The following is a 16,904-nucleotide window of genomic DNA, read 5'->3' on the forward strand; positions in this document are numbered from 1 at the left end:
GGGGGAAGGACTGTTTGACTTTTACAATATTTGAAGATGAAGCCTCATGTTCTAAGTTCATTTTCAGCTGGGGAAATATCCATTTTTCTACATAATGGAGCTTGTAACAAGAGACTGTCTCTCTTCCTCCATTGTACCAAGGTAAAACGTTCTGTCCTGTCACATCAGCTGGAATATGAAATAAATTTCATATACCAACTAAGGCAACATAAATTTAAAAAAGCTCAAAGAACGACTATTCTGACAATTCACAGCAAGTCAGCATCAATGTGATTACTTCAACTTAAGCTTTCTTTGTGAACAGTTAATCAGTCAATCAATAGATTAACAAAATTAACACGTTTTCTCACACACACACACACACACCCCCCGCCCAGCCTGGAACACCTTCACAAGCTAAGTGGCCTATATACTGACTCATCTTCCCCGGCAATCTTTCAATACATTCTCCAGATCCTCCAGAGTGCATTTGATCTGAATACTCTCCACTTACTTAATAAAAGATTCCATGATGCACTTGCAAACCTCCACTCTCACATTTTCCTTCTGGAACATATCCAGAAACGGCAAGAATTTCTCCTGAAAGAACAAATACATAAAAAAGTAAAATTAGGTATTTTACAAACAACACAGTAAAACAATAAATATTTTTGATAAGTTTTATAATCATAGCTGGTTTAGTTAAAATTATTTTAATCTTTTTTGAAGACAGTAATTCATCTTGAAGGATGAAAGTGTGGAACGAATGGAAAAGTGCTGATGGCTGAAAGGTGTATCAATTTACTGATTGCAGTGATCCAGGATAAAACACAAACCACAGAACTGTTTGAATCAAATGTTGCAAAATCTTTAAAAGCAATAATATGCTTGACACAGCTTAAGATCATGATAAATTCAGACATCTATGGGAAAAAAAGGCAGGATATTAAAACCAATGAAAACAGGCCACACACCAGCAACCATTTTGCACATATTCAGGGCAACTTATGAATGTCCAAGACATTCAAATTGTCTTCAAAGAAAAGGGTTTAGGTTGTTAAGATATCAAAATACTCAGTTTCTGTACCATCTTAAGGTAAGGGTAAGTTTTTCAGAATTATCTGAGCAATCTACGAACAAGACTTGACTCCATATCCACAGGATTTGAATTTTATTCTTCAATTGTTTTCAGTACTTCGACATACACTGTCTTTGTTTCTCTTTATCTACCTCATATGCAGCCTCTGACCTCTCCAAGTTTCACTTTGCTTCAATGCTAAACTTAAGCCTTATGATAAAGCATGGCAAATATCTATAAGACAAAACAGCTATCAGCAACTACATGAACACACACACATACACATAAATAAATGGTATTTTATCTTCCATTGATTGTCACTTATGCCATAGTAACAAACAAACTTAGAGAATCTAACAGCCTAAAAAAGTATAGAAAATTGGAGTTGGAATAACAAATATTTAAGTAGCAAGCAGTGGAGAGCTTTCAAAACGTTTCTGCGCTTATCTTCTTAAAAAATGCAAACAATCCAAATATCCAAGTCAGGTAAGTTCTCTTGCAGAAACAGTGCAAAGTAGTTCTTCCTAAAAATTTATTAAACAGAGCATCACTTACCACTGAAAAAAGCAGAGAGAAGTCATGGATATACGTAATAACTTTGTGAATAATTGACTGCAGCTAAAGGAAAAAAAAATAGAAAGGGAGGGAAAATGATTGTAATACAAGTTAAATTAAGGCTATCCACACCAGAGATTATTCTTCTCTAGTTATTCATAGAAAACTGGGCTGGAAGACACTTCAAGCATTCATCAATGTAATTTCTTTCCCCAAAGCAGGATCAACTACAGCTATGCTGTTCTTAACAGATGTTTTTCCAACATGCTCTTCAGAACTCATATGAACAGAGGCTGACCAGCCTGCCCAGGCTTTATTTGTTCTTTATTTTTTATAGTTAGCAGATTTTTCTGATTTATAATCTGCATGTCCTCCAGCTCTCTAGACTAAAACAAACAAACAAACAAAAAAAACCCCAAACCAGTTTGTTAAATCGTCTTTTGTCGGCACTTTATCTAACCACACAAACCTTCCTCTAGAACCACTTCAACTAATCCATATCTCACATGGCATGCAGTCTCAAGAACTGGACATGATAATTCACTGAAGCCTTAAGAATGTCAAGTACAGATGGGTTATTTTATGGTTTAATTCTGTTTAAACAGCCTGCCATGATTGATAATTTTCTTCAGCAGAATATTACTGTTGATGTAGGAGTTAGCGATTGCTAACTCTAAATACATAAATCATTCTGGTTTAGCATTTCTCTGGACTGAAAGATTGTGCAGGGAAAATAGGAGGAACAAGTCACAGCATTACACTGTTCCAAAAGGTTTCCCAAATTATAGCCAGTGTTTAAAATAATTATTTTGCGGTATGAGACATCAGCAATGTTTTAGAATTAATTTCATCTAAGAAAATGCACATCAGATTTTTACAGAATTCACAAAGTAAGTTCTTTACCTGTGGGTAAGCATCTTCAAATGCTCGATCAGGAGTCATGTGTTTGATAACATCAGCCAAAACTGTATTGACCTCTCGCTTCTGTGTAGCAAGAAATCAGGTTACAAAATACAGTAATGAAATCACCACATAAATCAAGTCACTGAAAACCAGTAGGATAATTTACTTCCATTTGCCAAAGCATCAGCTTTCTACAGAGCTCTAGTTAAGCCAGGAACTTCAGCCATAGCTCCAGAAAATCCTTAACTAAACTGGTCCACCTGCCATTAAAATAAAAGGATAAGAAGTGTGCAGTGCTGGGAAGTGCTGCATCTTCAAGCTGCACTTCAAAGCTGCATCTTTTGTCCCTATTCATCTGTCATGAAAGGAAGAACATTTTTTCATTCACTACTGAAGTCCTACACACTTATATTGAATAATCATAGCTTTTCCATTTTTAATAAAACTGCTAATGTAGCCACTTCAGCTGCATCACAAAGCCATCAAAGGAAACAAAGTAATTTTCGCCTACCTTAAAATGTCTGCATGTATACTCCACCCACACTTCAGCACAGTTGATATAATCCTAGAAATACACGTGTTTTACGATTACCAATATTTAGAGGAAGTTATGAGAAACAGACTTACAAAAATACACTTAAAAGAGTAACTCTTAAGGTATGATTCATGCAGACCTAAAGATCTAGCACTAATGACAAACCTCAAAAGTGCTTACGTATGTAAGTAGAGCTGAGAAAAGCAGGGATTGTATAAAGATATTATCATATATCATATTTTTTGGCAACTTTTTTATCTAGAAAAGGTAAGCCATGTCATGCTAAGCATATGCTTACTGAACAATGGCTACAATTTTGCCCTAAACACAGAATTGGTAGGGAAACAGAATGGACAATAACTCACTTGTGGGTTCTTCAGCTTCGTTATAACCTTCCAGGCTTCATTTAATATTTGAAGGCGATCATTTTCAGGAGGATCAGCCAACGCCAAGTTTAATCCCAAGGAGCGAAAGAGGAGATGCTGAAAGTTAATGAGAAATTTTGAATTAAAAGCAGAAGATATGTGTCTGTCCAACACTGCCCTAGCAGATACACTGTGCAGAAAGATTTTTTTGGATTGAACCACCTTTTATTTAAATTGTGTGCAAGTTTCGTAGGCAACTAAGAGTATAAAGAACTCTATCAGACAACCAACAGGAGTTGTTACAAATCACATACAAAGAGTTACCTTTGGGAATCCAGATTCATCACACTCTTTAATCATGCCAATGAAGTCCATAGATCTTGCAGCAATAAACTCTGCTCTGAATGCTGACATTACTGAATTCAACAGCAAAGCACTGCAATCAACACAAATAACACAAATCAATACAGCTCAACATCAACTAAAACTCTGTTGTCCCTTCATTTACATTAATCTGAACTTCTTAGACTAACAACTGACCAGCATCTATTCTAAATTTAAAGAAGGGGAGAAGGAAGAAAAAACCCTCACAAACTGCGACTGCACTGGTGAGGAGTAATAGTGCATAAGCAAAGCAAGAAAACATTAAGCCATCAGACAAGGAAAAGGTAACCCAGCCTGTAGAATAATTGTTCCACACAGGTTTTTTGAAGCCATCATTTTGCCAGAAGTTTGCTAGAAAGATAAAGTAAACCAGCAGTAGCTGACATGCTTCAAAACTTACTCTCTCTTTTTTAAGTACGGTTCAGAAGTATACTTTGGCAGGGCAAATCTTGGTTGTGAATTAAAATATTTATATGCATTATAAAAGTCAGACCTCTAGCAGCTGCATTGTTAGGATTAAAATAATTCCAAACAGTCATTATCATACAATAACTGGCAGTAACATATCTAGACATTTAGGATTAATCATTTAGACCCATATTTGAATTACTATCCAGCCAAAGTTGCCGATGGAAGAGTGATGTCATTGCGTTAATGTAAAACCCAGTTTACTGATACTATTATGCAAACGTTAGAAACAAACCCTAGTATCACTCAAAAGGCAATGCCTTTGGGCAAACGCAGTCATGAGTTAGCAGAGAAGTGGCCTCATGTGCCACTGTGTCCTTCACTTATCTGAAACAGACAGTCTGAATATGGGGCAGTTTACCTTGAGGGAAATTCCATGGAATGCTTAAAATAGCCCAGCATCCTCTCTGACTGAACATTAGTGGTCCCATTGCAATTTGACTGGAATTTGCATTTTATCATTAGACAAGTACTTCCAGTTCACTAGACACATGCTTTGCTATACAGAGAAGCAGGCTGTCACTTCTCACTTTTCCAACATAGTTAATGGAAAATACTGAGATTATTTAAAGATTTATATACTGATGCCTCTTGCTTTGTAGTATTTTGACAGTTCTGAGAATACATAAAACCACAGAACTCCACTTTAAAAGAAACTACTGTGCTTTATAGATAATCTAAACCGGATTATTCAGATTCCCAATAAAACATTCCCAAAAACATTTCTTTAAACCCCCCTCCCCTTATTATACTCATCATTTTGTCTTTCCTTCAAAGAGCAGACAGGCACAAAGAGAAGGCACCTAGCCCATTTTTTTAGAAATCCTAAAAGGTGATTTAGAAATAAGTTCCACAAAACAAATCAACACCTATACAAAATAATGAATACAGCAGAGTACGAGGATTATTTTTACCCATATTATACACTCTGATACAATAGTATCTTCGCATCATATTTTTTAAATCACACTTTCTCCACACTCCTTAGCTCAGTCACAGAATGCTAATGCTGGCATTCCTCATTTAAGTGATTAACATTATTTTAGTTGCTCAGCCAATGAAGAATTGGACTGTGCAAGGCGCATCAGAAAAAAAATAGGTAGCTGAACACTTTCACAGAACTCAGCCTACCTACCCAAGAAAATGAACTGAGATGAGCTCATCAGCGGCCAAATTGCATTCACACAACTCAGAAAGTACATCCAAAACTTCCAGACCATCTTCCTGAACTACTCACTGAAGGTGATTAGCTGCACACAGACTTCTGGGATACTAATTTTAATGTTGAAATTTAATATTGAAAAAAAACACGGTTGCCTAAATATTACCGTCTTCCAAAGGTGTCAGCTGCTTTACAACTTCCCTTGCAAAATGCACGTATGGGCTGACTGCAGCCAGTGGAGGCTAGGGGAAAGGAAGGGGAGGAAAACAGGGGAAAATGAAGCACAACCAGGGATGAGAGACACAACTGATGGAGAACACATTACATGTCCTAAACGTTGGCTTAGGAGCCAAAATACAGCAACCAATTTAATTAATTTAATTTTTGCTCTACAAGTAATCTACCATATTTTAGGATTCATCTCTGGAAAACAGATGTCCATAATCATGATTTAATAAGCTACTGAGAGAACAAAAGCTATACTATGCATCCAAAAAGTGTTTTCAAAAGGGAGCAAGAGAATTTTATTACAGAAACTCATGGGTACTCATTATGGACTCATGTCTTCTACGTTGTGCAATACTTACTTATTCCCCAGTTTTTTGCATCTCTCCATCATCTCAGTAAGCAGAACCTGGAAGAATTACTTATAAAAATTAGTGAGTAAAGACTCTGCAAATAAATTCAGCTTTAATTACTGCAGTGAAGTCTACTAAAAGCTGTTTTAATTACCTACCCTATACATTCCAATAATCTTGTCTTATCCTGTATTTATAACACAAGAAAACAATGGTGCAGTACAACATAAAAGACACCTACTGTACATTTTAATCAAAAACACTGTTTCAGGAAAGTCAAATTTGCAATCCTTCAGCCATTTCTCAAAATAATTACTATTTGCCACCAAGGTCAATTACCTCTGGCAGGAGAGGTGAAGATTACCAACTCTTTGCCATAGAATGCAACACAGACTGACAGAGATTAAAATAGCCTGTTGACTATGTTAAGTCATTACAAAGCTACAGTTTACTCAAATCATGTTTATATCTGTACGACAGAAGAAACTAATGAATTCAGGAAATAAAGATTAAACAAACAGGAATACTGCCTATGAATTTAAAGTGGTCTAATTTGAGCTTTGTGGAAACAAACATTCTTCCTGTATAGGAGAGAAACAAGCAGTCGAATCTCAGCTCTTTATACTCGCTTTCACACTCATGTAAGTACCGACTCAGGGTTTTTTTTTTAATAGGCAAAATTAACTCTTCACCCCAACACTTCCTTTAGTATCAAGCATTACCATGCTTCCTTACCTCAGGAGCACGGTATGCAATACACTGTAAAATCCAGTCTATAGCAGGAGAATACAGAGTCAAATACAAAGGAATTTCCACACATTGTACTACCAGCTGATTCTGAACTGTATCACCGTGAATCTGTTGAAATAAAAGACAAAAACATGTTGCTGTGAAAAAGTATTTAATAGCAGCTTTGATAAACTGGACAAAATTTGTGTATGAACAGAAAAGACAACACGCAAGATCACAAAGATACACAGATATTCTGAAGCATTCCTTGCATGCTGGGGAAAAACTATCAAGCTCATAGCATGTATTATTAGACACATGCTGAATAGAGCAGTTTCAACGTACCAGAATGTATGTAAAATTTCCCGTACTATATCTGGGTACAGGAACATACCTAAACCTACATTTAAAAACTTCAAAGATTTTTTTAAAGTATGCAGTAGTTTTGTTAATGAGTGTATTTATGTGATTTTGTGAATAAAAACCCTATTTGCTTACTTGTTTAAATGTTAGAAGAAAGTCAAAGAAATTTTTGTTAAGGCTTTCTTTAAGTTGTGGTGCCACTTCCATCCCAACCTGTATTAGAAGAAAGAGAAAGATTTTATCTGCATCTGTCACCTACAATTCTCCTTCAACTGGAAGACAAAAATGCATTTTCCAGAGGACACCTCGTCACACGCATCAAATCAATAAACGGCATTGCATCACGTGCTTTTGACTGATTATTTCCTTGTTACATAGTTACAGCCACTAACAACTACCCTGAGGTAGTTACAGCTGCGTTTAAGCATGGTTCTCCTAACATCAGCTCCAAGTATCCGTAAGCAATGAGGAAATCAATGTCTACCCCAGTGCTTGCACTGCAACAGCCTATGTTCATTGTATGCAGCCTACAGTGAAGAACATTTTAGAAGTCAAAGTTCAGAAATTGCTTATAATCATGTGTATTTATTCCGTGGGCAAAATGAAGCAAGGATCGCAAAGGAAAATATGAATATATAGATAGATATAGATAAAATATTGATAAATAATACAAGATGATGCACAAACACAAGGCCTATGTAGTAAAGCTGGAACTGCAAAGGAAACTAATCCATACAGGCCTGTTTTCAATAACGTGGATTAATAATATCAGAAAATAAAAATGTGGCATATTACTAAAGAAAAGAGAAAGAAGCAGCATATAAAGTTATTTTTACTTTTTATAAAACACTAAAAGGAAGATTCTCCATTATTAAAACAAAAGAGAAATTTTATTTTTTGGTTTGTTAGGAGGAAGAGACAGGGTGTTGACTACTTCAGATAAAAACAGTAGTTAAAAGAAATTTTAATTTAGTGGCAGAGCTAGCTGCAGTAAATCTTTGATACAGATCTGAAGTGTTAAATGATAGCCTACCCTGCAAAGGTATGCTCTTGCATAGACTGCAACCAGCGGATCTCCAATTCCTCTAATCATAGATGTTAACCGTGGGAGACATTCTGAAATCCCCCTGTTAAGATTTTTCAGAAATGAAAATGAGATTTAACAATCAATATCAGAATTATATCACCTACAGATAACTTCAGTAGTTGCCTTGTAGATTAACAACCGAGTGGGAGTTATAGAAACATCTACCAAAGAGGAAGCATATTAGCACAAAATTTTATTTCCGAAGTAAAACTTATGTGTATAGTAACATATACCCTGTATTCGAATTGCAGCATTTGCCATTAGGAGTACTGAAGACAGCCAGGTTGGCTGCTTGGCTTGTAAAAGACAAGCACAACTAAAAAAACTCCTCCTGAAGTTTGGAGGAAGAGCAGAGCTGTAGAAGGGCTGTAATTCAATGTGAAGAAAGCATCCGCTTGAAGTGGAACTGGCAGAACTCCCTGTATGTCTCATTTTCCCACCGGTCCTTTTTGACAGAGTTGTACTAGTGCCTGGAGATGAGGCCCATCAATTCCAGTAAAAGACTGCTTTTTAGGGATAATGAAGTTGTCACTATAGTAGCAATTTGGCTTACAACACTCATTTCAAAATATAACTGAAAAAGGACGATTACACGTGAAGGAACACTTTCAACTCAGCAACTGACACTGTTTGGAAACATATGAAGCTTATACCAAGATCTGCAAAAGATAATGGTTCATTGTTCCTAGATTGTTTCTGCAACTCTGTCTCTAGCAATACAACACATCAATGTTTTCCTTTGAGTTTTCTATCCTGTCTTTTTGCCATAGCCCTAATCTCAACAGTCTTGCTTCCCCCTCCACCATCTGAAGCCACTGAAACCACGTCACAATTATACGTATATTCCAAAACTGCAAACACTATTGCATTCCAAACTGTACAGTTCACCTTGAATTTATTCCATGGCATTCTCACCAAAAACTCCAAAACTCTTCAGTGCTGCTTTTCCTCAGACCTATTAAGACCCTATCCACCACTAATCATGGAACTTGCATGCTTAACTCCTTAAATTAGTTTATAAGCCTACCCACTCACTTCTATCCCACACTTAGCATTTAACTCTTACGTTTTGGATAGGAACTTATTGCACTTCAGTATTGCTGCTTCCACGTAACTAAAATGAAGCCAAGTTAAGGAACAAAACTAAGATGCACGGCATTTAAAACCACATAAACAAACTTACACACCAAAACCACATAAACAAACTTACACACCAAATACATATTGAATAAACTTTTTCAAGGCCTCCTGTAATTGATCTCACTACACTTTGTTGATTTTTACTATTCCTCTACAAGATTTTCGTTTCCCAAGTTTTCACATATCAGCTCTACTTTATCACTCCCATGCTGCTCGTAGCCAGTAATTCAGCATTCAGTTTACTATGAAACATGACTCAAAATTAAAATTTAAAACATAGAGCCTGAAACAAACAAAACAAAGTTAGTATAAACATCAAGTTGTTGTGGGTTTTATTGAAACAAACACGTCCATTTTTTGAAAAGTCTGTGAAAAACCTGCAGACATGCTCCAAGAATCTCAGTTGACAAGGATACAATCTGGGAATGAGTTCTCTGATTGAAGCAATCTTGAAAAACCAGTTTAAGCAAGTTTCTTTAGCAGTATCGTTTACACAGTCTGGAGAAAAATTATCTGGGGAAAGAAAACAACACAGAAATAGTTACATTCTTTCTGGAAACAAGTCACTTTTCATTCTGGGTTTAAAATTGTATTCTCTTTCCTTTCAACAAGAAGTTAGGCACACCATATAAACAGGTATTATGTTTGATTCAGTAAGGGCTGAGTACATAGAGAGCGAGAAAAGGTAACTAGATCTTCCGCCTTGCATTAAGTAACATTCCAGAAGGTGGACATTCCAGAATCTAATGTCCGACTCCCCCCAAAAGCAGAAATTGTAAAAAAACCACATAATATAAGGAATCCATAACAAATACATGTCTATAAATCTATAACAATGCATACATATAAAAGAGATTTAAGCACTCAAATTCTTTACTTTAAAAGGCTAATACAATTTTTAAAGAACATTATTTAAAACGATATTGCAAGAAGTAGAAAATATTAAACACTGACAGAACATTTGTTTTTGAGTGCTAAACATCTAACACTGCAGCACAGTTCTCCCCTCATGAGCTCTGGGACTATTTGTGTCAGCTGCCAGCAGGAAAAAGCTGCCACCCTGGGGTGGAAAAGATGGGTTACAGTGACAGTGCTCCGGTCAGGCGGGCATGCAGTTGCACGGCTAACTGCCTCCTCTTTCTCGAGACTCCCTGGAACAGAATGCCAAAACAGGCTTCTCAGGATCTACCCAGGTCTGAGGCAAGGTGGTTCAGAAGGATAGGTCCCTCTTCTCTCGGTCATAAAACTACACAAGCAGCTTCTGCTGTGAAGGTCTGTTTATAAACTCCTTGTGAAACAGTTTTAAAATAGCAGTGCTCTCCGATCGCTGCCCCCAAAAGGCGAGAAGCTCCTGTTCCACAGGAAAGTTTCCCACTTCCAAGACTAGAGAAGCCACACACTTGATGCTGACTGAGTACAGGAAGCTGTTCTTTCTCACCCAGGACCACGGGAGCTCTTGTCCAACTTTGTTTCACTTGGTTCCCACGGGACGAGCACGGAGGCTGGGTTCACACTGCCATGCACAGCAAGCACAGCACAGATTTTCCTCCTCCCTCCCACTTTTACAGCTGACTGGGGAGTTCCCACCAGGAATGACCCCAGCAGCTCCAGACCTGCAGCATGAGCTCAGCTCTCCAGAACAGTGGTAATTGTGCCTAGTAATCACGACATGCTACGGGAACTGTCTGCCTTCATTGACATTTACAAGAACAATTTACAGAGCTGCAACAACCAAATTTATTTTAAGTATTTTCTGTGAGTTTATTTAAAATTTAAATACTTGCTAGCTTCAAGCTTCTGGCTCAAATCCTATGGATTTAACTGTAACTTAATGGTACTGTTGCATTGCCAACAACAGAGTAAGAATGTTTCACATTTCAAGGACATGCACTTAATTCACTCCAAATTGCAAAGAAAAGCCCATATTTCAATGGAATGTTTCACTGCCTTCCTAAAGAAGTACTTCCATATACATTTCTACTGTAAATGTCAAATTAAACCTTTACATTGTGTTTGAATTTCAACTGAAAAAATGAAAAGGGCCCAAGTTAGAAAGATCATACTGACAGCCTGCTCCTTCTTCCAAAATTCTTCCCTAATTAAAGCAAAACAATCAACAGTTTCCTATGTAGCAACAAAAACATCTATTTACCAAACATCGAGACTCTCAGCTTTGTTTGTATATTCTTCACAGTTAAAATGTAAACTTGCAAAAATACTGTGAATGATGAAAACTAAAAGCAATGGATTTTACTCTGTTAAAAACTAAAAATTACTAGGTTCAAATCGGAGCTTTTTTCACAGGAAACAAAGTAGCATGGGTGCTATTTAATCTTTCTCAAATTAGTTCAGAAATGATTTTTCTAGGAGCACAGTAGAAACAAACATAAAGTTACCTGGCAAAGAGACACGATTGTCCATGCACATTGACAGAATTCTTTCATACACTAGTTTCCCTGTTTAAAAAAAAAATTAAAAAAAATCAAAACCCATTCATAATGAACTGTAAACCACAAAATGTTGCTACACAGGTTCCCTCTCCAGTATAAAATGTTGATACAAAGGTTTCCTCTCCAACATACATGGAAATCAGCTGGAAAAACCTCCTAGAACGCTAACATTGTGCTGCCCTCTACTGAGGCTGAAACTAGCATTTCGCACACTGCAAAAAACGCATCTGGCTCCTTCAGTGCAGAGGTAGCACACAGGTCAGATTTCTCCCAGGCCAGGAAAGGACAGCTGGTGTCCTGTCTTTGCTGGGTTTGGGTATTACATTATCTTCAGCAACTTGCAGTAAGTAGGAAAGAGCACAAAGAGGAAGCAAGATCTGAAAAAACAATTGGACCTGTGTCATAGCACATCCTGCCAAACATCAAAATACCCTTCAACTTTGAATACTGTTGTAAATCTTTTCCATAACATGGCAGAAAACCAAGAGAATCACATGCAGTGGATGACAATTTAATTCAAAGGATCATTTAACAATGATAAAAATAGATTAAAAAATTCAGTAACTACATTTTGATCACTTCATAGTCCCTATTCAGCTAAAGAAAACTTTCCGACTTCTATCCTTCAATATAAATAGAATGAAATATTGAGTCAAGAAGCTGCCAAAACCAAAATTTTTCATAAATTAAATTTCAAAATGCAGAGATCATGATTTTTTCCCAAGGTTTTTTTCCTAGATATTGACTAATACATAAAGCACAGAACTACAAAATTAAGTATTTTTATTTTAAAGACTTCACTCATAAGAGTTATTTAAAAATCATATACCACATTTATACCACTCATGTCCAGATGTTTACGTTGGAAATATTCCATGTTAAAACTGAGAGTCATTTCAGTACTTTTTGGATAACTTTGATGTGTTCTAACATTACAAAAAACAATTTCATTTCATTAACAATTGTGTTGTAAGTCTGGCACATTAGATACTTACCAAAAGTATCAAGGATATCTGTAATCAAAACAAATTTACTTGGATAAAACTGGATTACTGTTGTGTCTGAAAGAAGCTTAGAACACTAGAAGGGAAAAAAAACAACAACAAAGAAACATTTTTAGAGGACAATGCAAGTTTGTGTTTTTGCTCCAGACAGGCTGGAACAGATGAATATCTACAGATGCAAAGAACCAACATGAACTTCCCAGCAAAAAGCAGAAGAACCTGTAACATAACACATCACGGGACTCTCTATTTTTCAGGTTATTCTTCATTTCCAGCACAGCTAGTCACAGCTCTGTTTTTCCTTTATACAAGGTAATCTACAATGCAGAATTTCAGCTGACCATGCAGATCTGTGCATTTGTTCAGACAAAACAAATTCTCTCCCAGAAGCAGCATAAAAAGGCACTTCTTTTCTAATAACAACTTTTTTAAGGGCATTTTTCAGTTTCTCACCATGTCTCTAAGCATCCATATCAAACACAAAACTTGACATAGACTAAATTAAGAAAAAATTTTAAAAGTTTAGCTAATGAGCTTTTCAACACATCTTTGCGGCTCACATAACTAGTTCAAACATTTTGGAAACAGGCCAGCTGATCCACAGTCAGCTCCAGGCAGGAATCTGCAATCAATCACCACCCACAGGCACCCAACATGATCGCAGCTTTTGCACTATAATGATGTCCGGTACAAAGTCACATTTGAAAACTTATTAGCCAACTTAGTTCTAGTATTGTTGAATGTAAAGTCCAGGTAGGAACATGTCCATTTATGGTATTAATTCAAAATACATTTAGGAATTAAAATATTTTTTAAATATTCAATTAAGCTATACTTTGTTTTCTGAGACTGTCCAAAAACTGCAGACTAAACTGCAGTTAAAAACTTTGACAGAAGTCTATTCACAAAAAAATCAACTTCCACCTGAAGAAAACAGGCAAATGACTGACTGCAGAGAGAAATCCACCTCCTCCCTACTTGAGCCAAATGTGGCCTTTGACCATGAGTCTTCTCTGGTCTCTAAGACTGACAAGTACAGTATTCTCTGTGATCTCTGTCCCTTCTCTCTCCCTCATCAGGAGACAGTTCTTCAACCTCAATGGAATAAATGAAGTTCAAGTTTTCATTACACTCCAAAAGTCCAGAAAGCAATCCAATACCCCACAACACCGCTTTGTTTAAACAAGAAAATCATAACATTTGAACGTGCTTAACCAGGGGGCACACTTTTTGCTTTATTCATCAGGGAGAAACTTAAGAGTGCACCAGAAAGACGGGCGCGAGCATTCACATCTCACAACCAAAGCAGAATCTTCCCTGCTGCGTGGTAAGTCAGTCACCTTCAAAGAAAGGTAATTCAGTAGCTGTTCAGGACCTAACACATACCAAGAACACTTAAATTACCACTTTTCTTAGAGCTCACATACATAATCAACTTACTTCAGCTTACTCTAAGTAGCTTAGCTTATTCCATCTTGACAAGTAAAGTATCTTGTAAAACGGCACTTGAGGAACTCACATGCTATAAATTCAGACCCTGCCTTAACAACCAGAACTCTTCCTGCACTTCAAGCTCTGTAAAACTCCTGCACAGAGAACGGCAGCTTCGTCCCCAATGTCCAAATGAAAGGTCTTGCGTAATTTCATCATTAGTTCTTACATCAAGATAATTCTAGCATTGAAATGAAAATTGCTTTTGCCAGCCCAGTATAAATTTCTGAAAATAACAACCAAAAAAAAAAAAAAAAGCCCAGGCTTATTCTTCCTATTGCATACTAATCGGTATGTGATGATAATAATGATAGACTATACATATAATCACAGGCTGATGTTAAAAAAAACTGCTTAGTTTCTTCAGGGGATATAACACTTAAAATTATGTTAGTTACTAGGAACACAACAAGGAAAGTTCAGTCAGGTTTCTACCCTACCCTGCCTTATAAGTATAAAATTATTATTTGTTACTTATAGTCTCCTTTATGAAAATTTTTTAATTCATGTTAATTACCCAAATACCTATTTTATTCTTACACAGTCTTTCAATTAATGACAAGCATTGCAGCACAAACTTCAAGTGCAAAGTGAACAACACACAGACAACACTTCGAGAGATAAACATATGCAATTTTAATACCACTTTCCTAAAAGGAAGCACTGAATCCCATCTTAAAAACTACCTTATTTCAAAATTGTTTTTGAAACCATTTGTAAAAGAACATATGAAAGTATCAATGCGTAGATTATCACTGCATGTCAGACACTGTATATATATATATACACACACATATTAATGCACTGCAAATACAGTACACCCATGTCCCTTTTCTTCTCATCCAAAGACTTATAATATTGTATTCTCTTTCACTAAAATATTCACACTTCACAATGCTATATATGGAATTTTTTTTAAAAAGAATAATAGTGCTGATTTCATAGCATTACAATAGAACATTTGTCACCTCAGGTCACATATGATTTTTTTATCTCAGTTCATTTATGTTTCATTTCCTTTATTGTCTTTACCACAATTTAAGCTGAAATTACTGCAAACAGTTTTCACAAGAGTATCCAGCACGACCAAAAAAAAAACCAAACCTGACTTTATATAACCCCACTTGATGACTATTAGCATTACATCAGTTTTACAGCTTTTAAGGATGTCATTATCTCCTCTGTCCTCTGATGCACTCTGCCTCTGGCCTTTTTTAAAGGCCAAGACAAACAAAACAGCATTTAATTGTCCTATTTTCCCCTGCTCCCCTCAGAGACCATCACCCCAAATGAACAGAGAAAGACAAGTTTAAAAAAAAAAAAACCAAACAAAAAACCCTCCACGCAACAAAAAACAAGAGAACATACGCACACTTAAAAAATCTGAAGTTGTTTCCTGTAGCTTGCTATGATCCTAAATCAGATTATTTAATTGCCTTACTAAGTTTGGGTGGGGAAAACAATGATGTTCAAAAAGTCACCCTGATATTATTGGGGGTGGGGAGCAAGGGTCTAGAAGGGGAAAAGGAGAGCAAAGGAAATTACATACCTTAGAAAGAGTTGATATCGCTACACATTATTTATTCTAATCGTCCTTAAACAGGTAAAATTTTCACATCTGTCATTTGGCCACTCTCTTTAATAAGAATTCCATCCTACATACCCTAGTCAAAATCTATAAATAACAATGAAGATGAAAATCCAACTGTTGTCAGAAGTCACAAAACTCTCAAAGAAATGGGTTTCAGTGAAGAACAGAAGAAAGTAATAGAAAAATAACAGAAACCCTTCTTTCCCAAAGAAAGAAACCTGACAAGCCACACCACCAAACTCACTGATTCTGTACAGACAAAAACGTAAAACTGACCTGGATGACTATTTTCAGAGCTTTTACTTTCTGATCAGAGGACCAAGCGTCCTTTAAAGACTGGTTCAGTTCTTCAATTCGGTTCATGTAATCCTGCTGAGTCAAATTCAACAGCTCTTTCTGTGACCCCTGCCAAGAAAACACAAGCCTACTTAATAAGAGAGGAAATGAAAGAACACTACCTAAAACAACTCTACAAGTACCCAGCAGATTCAGGCTTTACGAAAGTAAGATATGGAACATCTCATCTTTGCAGAGTAAAATACTGCTGTTTGAGAAATAACTTGAGTACTCGGTATTTCTATCAAGCACGTAAATGTAACTTCAAGTTCAGGTAGACAGTATGCAGCTTCTTGCCCTTGCGACAGGGGCAAACAAAATTATCAGATGTTAAGGCTATTTGTCTCCAGAAAGTTTTCTAGCAGCTGCAGACTGTACACAGTACCAAAGTAAATCAGGTGAATTTTTGAATCACAATTTTGCCTGAATTCTATAACAATAAGGATTGAAATTATTAGAGAAATCCCATGGAAAGTATATATTTATCTAAACACTGCATAAGCATATGCAGGATTAGGACCTCTTTAAAAGGTTTTATAAAAGATTTTTATTTCACAAATTTATTTCACTTTTAAAACAGTGATGTAATTGGATCAGAAAACTTTCTCACCTCTTCCAGATCATCCAGTTCTTCTAACCTTGTCCTCACTTTTTCAGAAACTGCTGAGCCAGTAGTTGTAGCTTTTCCTGTAAAGAATTTTGTGTT

At 36.3% G+C, this 16,904-nt stretch overlaps 1 protein-coding gene across 4 annotated transcripts in view; it reads right to left on the bottom strand.

Moving 5' to 3' along the window:
- The window catches only part of VPS35L (VPS35 endosomal protein sorting factor like), a 54,783-nt gene that overhangs the window by 30,558 nt on the left and 7,321 nt on the right, over positions 1-16,904 (bottom strand). For all 4 annotated transcript variants that reach the window (XM_054212922.1, XM_054212921.1, XM_054212924.1 and 1 more), the window contains 16 exons: positions 16,809-16,885; positions 16,139-16,267; positions 12,772-12,856; positions 11,723-11,782; positions 9,743-9,839; positions 9,253-9,300; positions 8,133-8,226; positions 7,235-7,312; positions 6,743-6,865; positions 6,017-6,063; positions 3,740-3,851; positions 3,416-3,532; positions 3,027-3,080; positions 2,516-2,596; positions 1,613-1,675; positions 494-579 (listed from right to left, as the gene is read on the bottom strand). In XM_054212922.1, the coding sequence (XP_054068897.1) occupies positions 494-579; positions 1,613-1,675; positions 2,516-2,596; positions 3,027-3,080; positions 3,416-3,532; positions 3,740-3,851; positions 6,017-6,063; positions 6,743-6,865; positions 7,235-7,312; positions 8,133-8,226; positions 9,253-9,300; positions 9,743-9,839; positions 11,723-11,782; positions 12,772-12,856; positions 16,139-16,267; positions 16,809-16,885 (1,351 nt within the window). The remainder of the gene's footprint in view (positions 1-493; positions 580-1,612; positions 1,676-2,515; positions 2,597-3,026; positions 3,081-3,415; positions 3,533-3,739; positions 3,852-6,016; positions 6,064-6,742; positions 6,866-7,234; positions 7,313-8,132; positions 8,227-9,252; positions 9,301-9,742; positions 9,840-11,722; positions 11,783-12,771; positions 12,857-16,138; positions 16,268-16,808; positions 16,886-16,904) is intronic.

The sequence above is a fragment of the Rissa tridactyla genome, chromosome 8 (genome assembly GCF_028500815.1).
Source record: "Rissa tridactyla isolate bRisTri1 chromosome 8, bRisTri1.patW.cur.20221130, whole genome shotgun sequence".
In the NCBI taxonomy this organism is placed as follows: domain Eukaryota; kingdom Metazoa; phylum Chordata; class Aves; order Charadriiformes; family Laridae; genus Rissa; species Rissa tridactyla.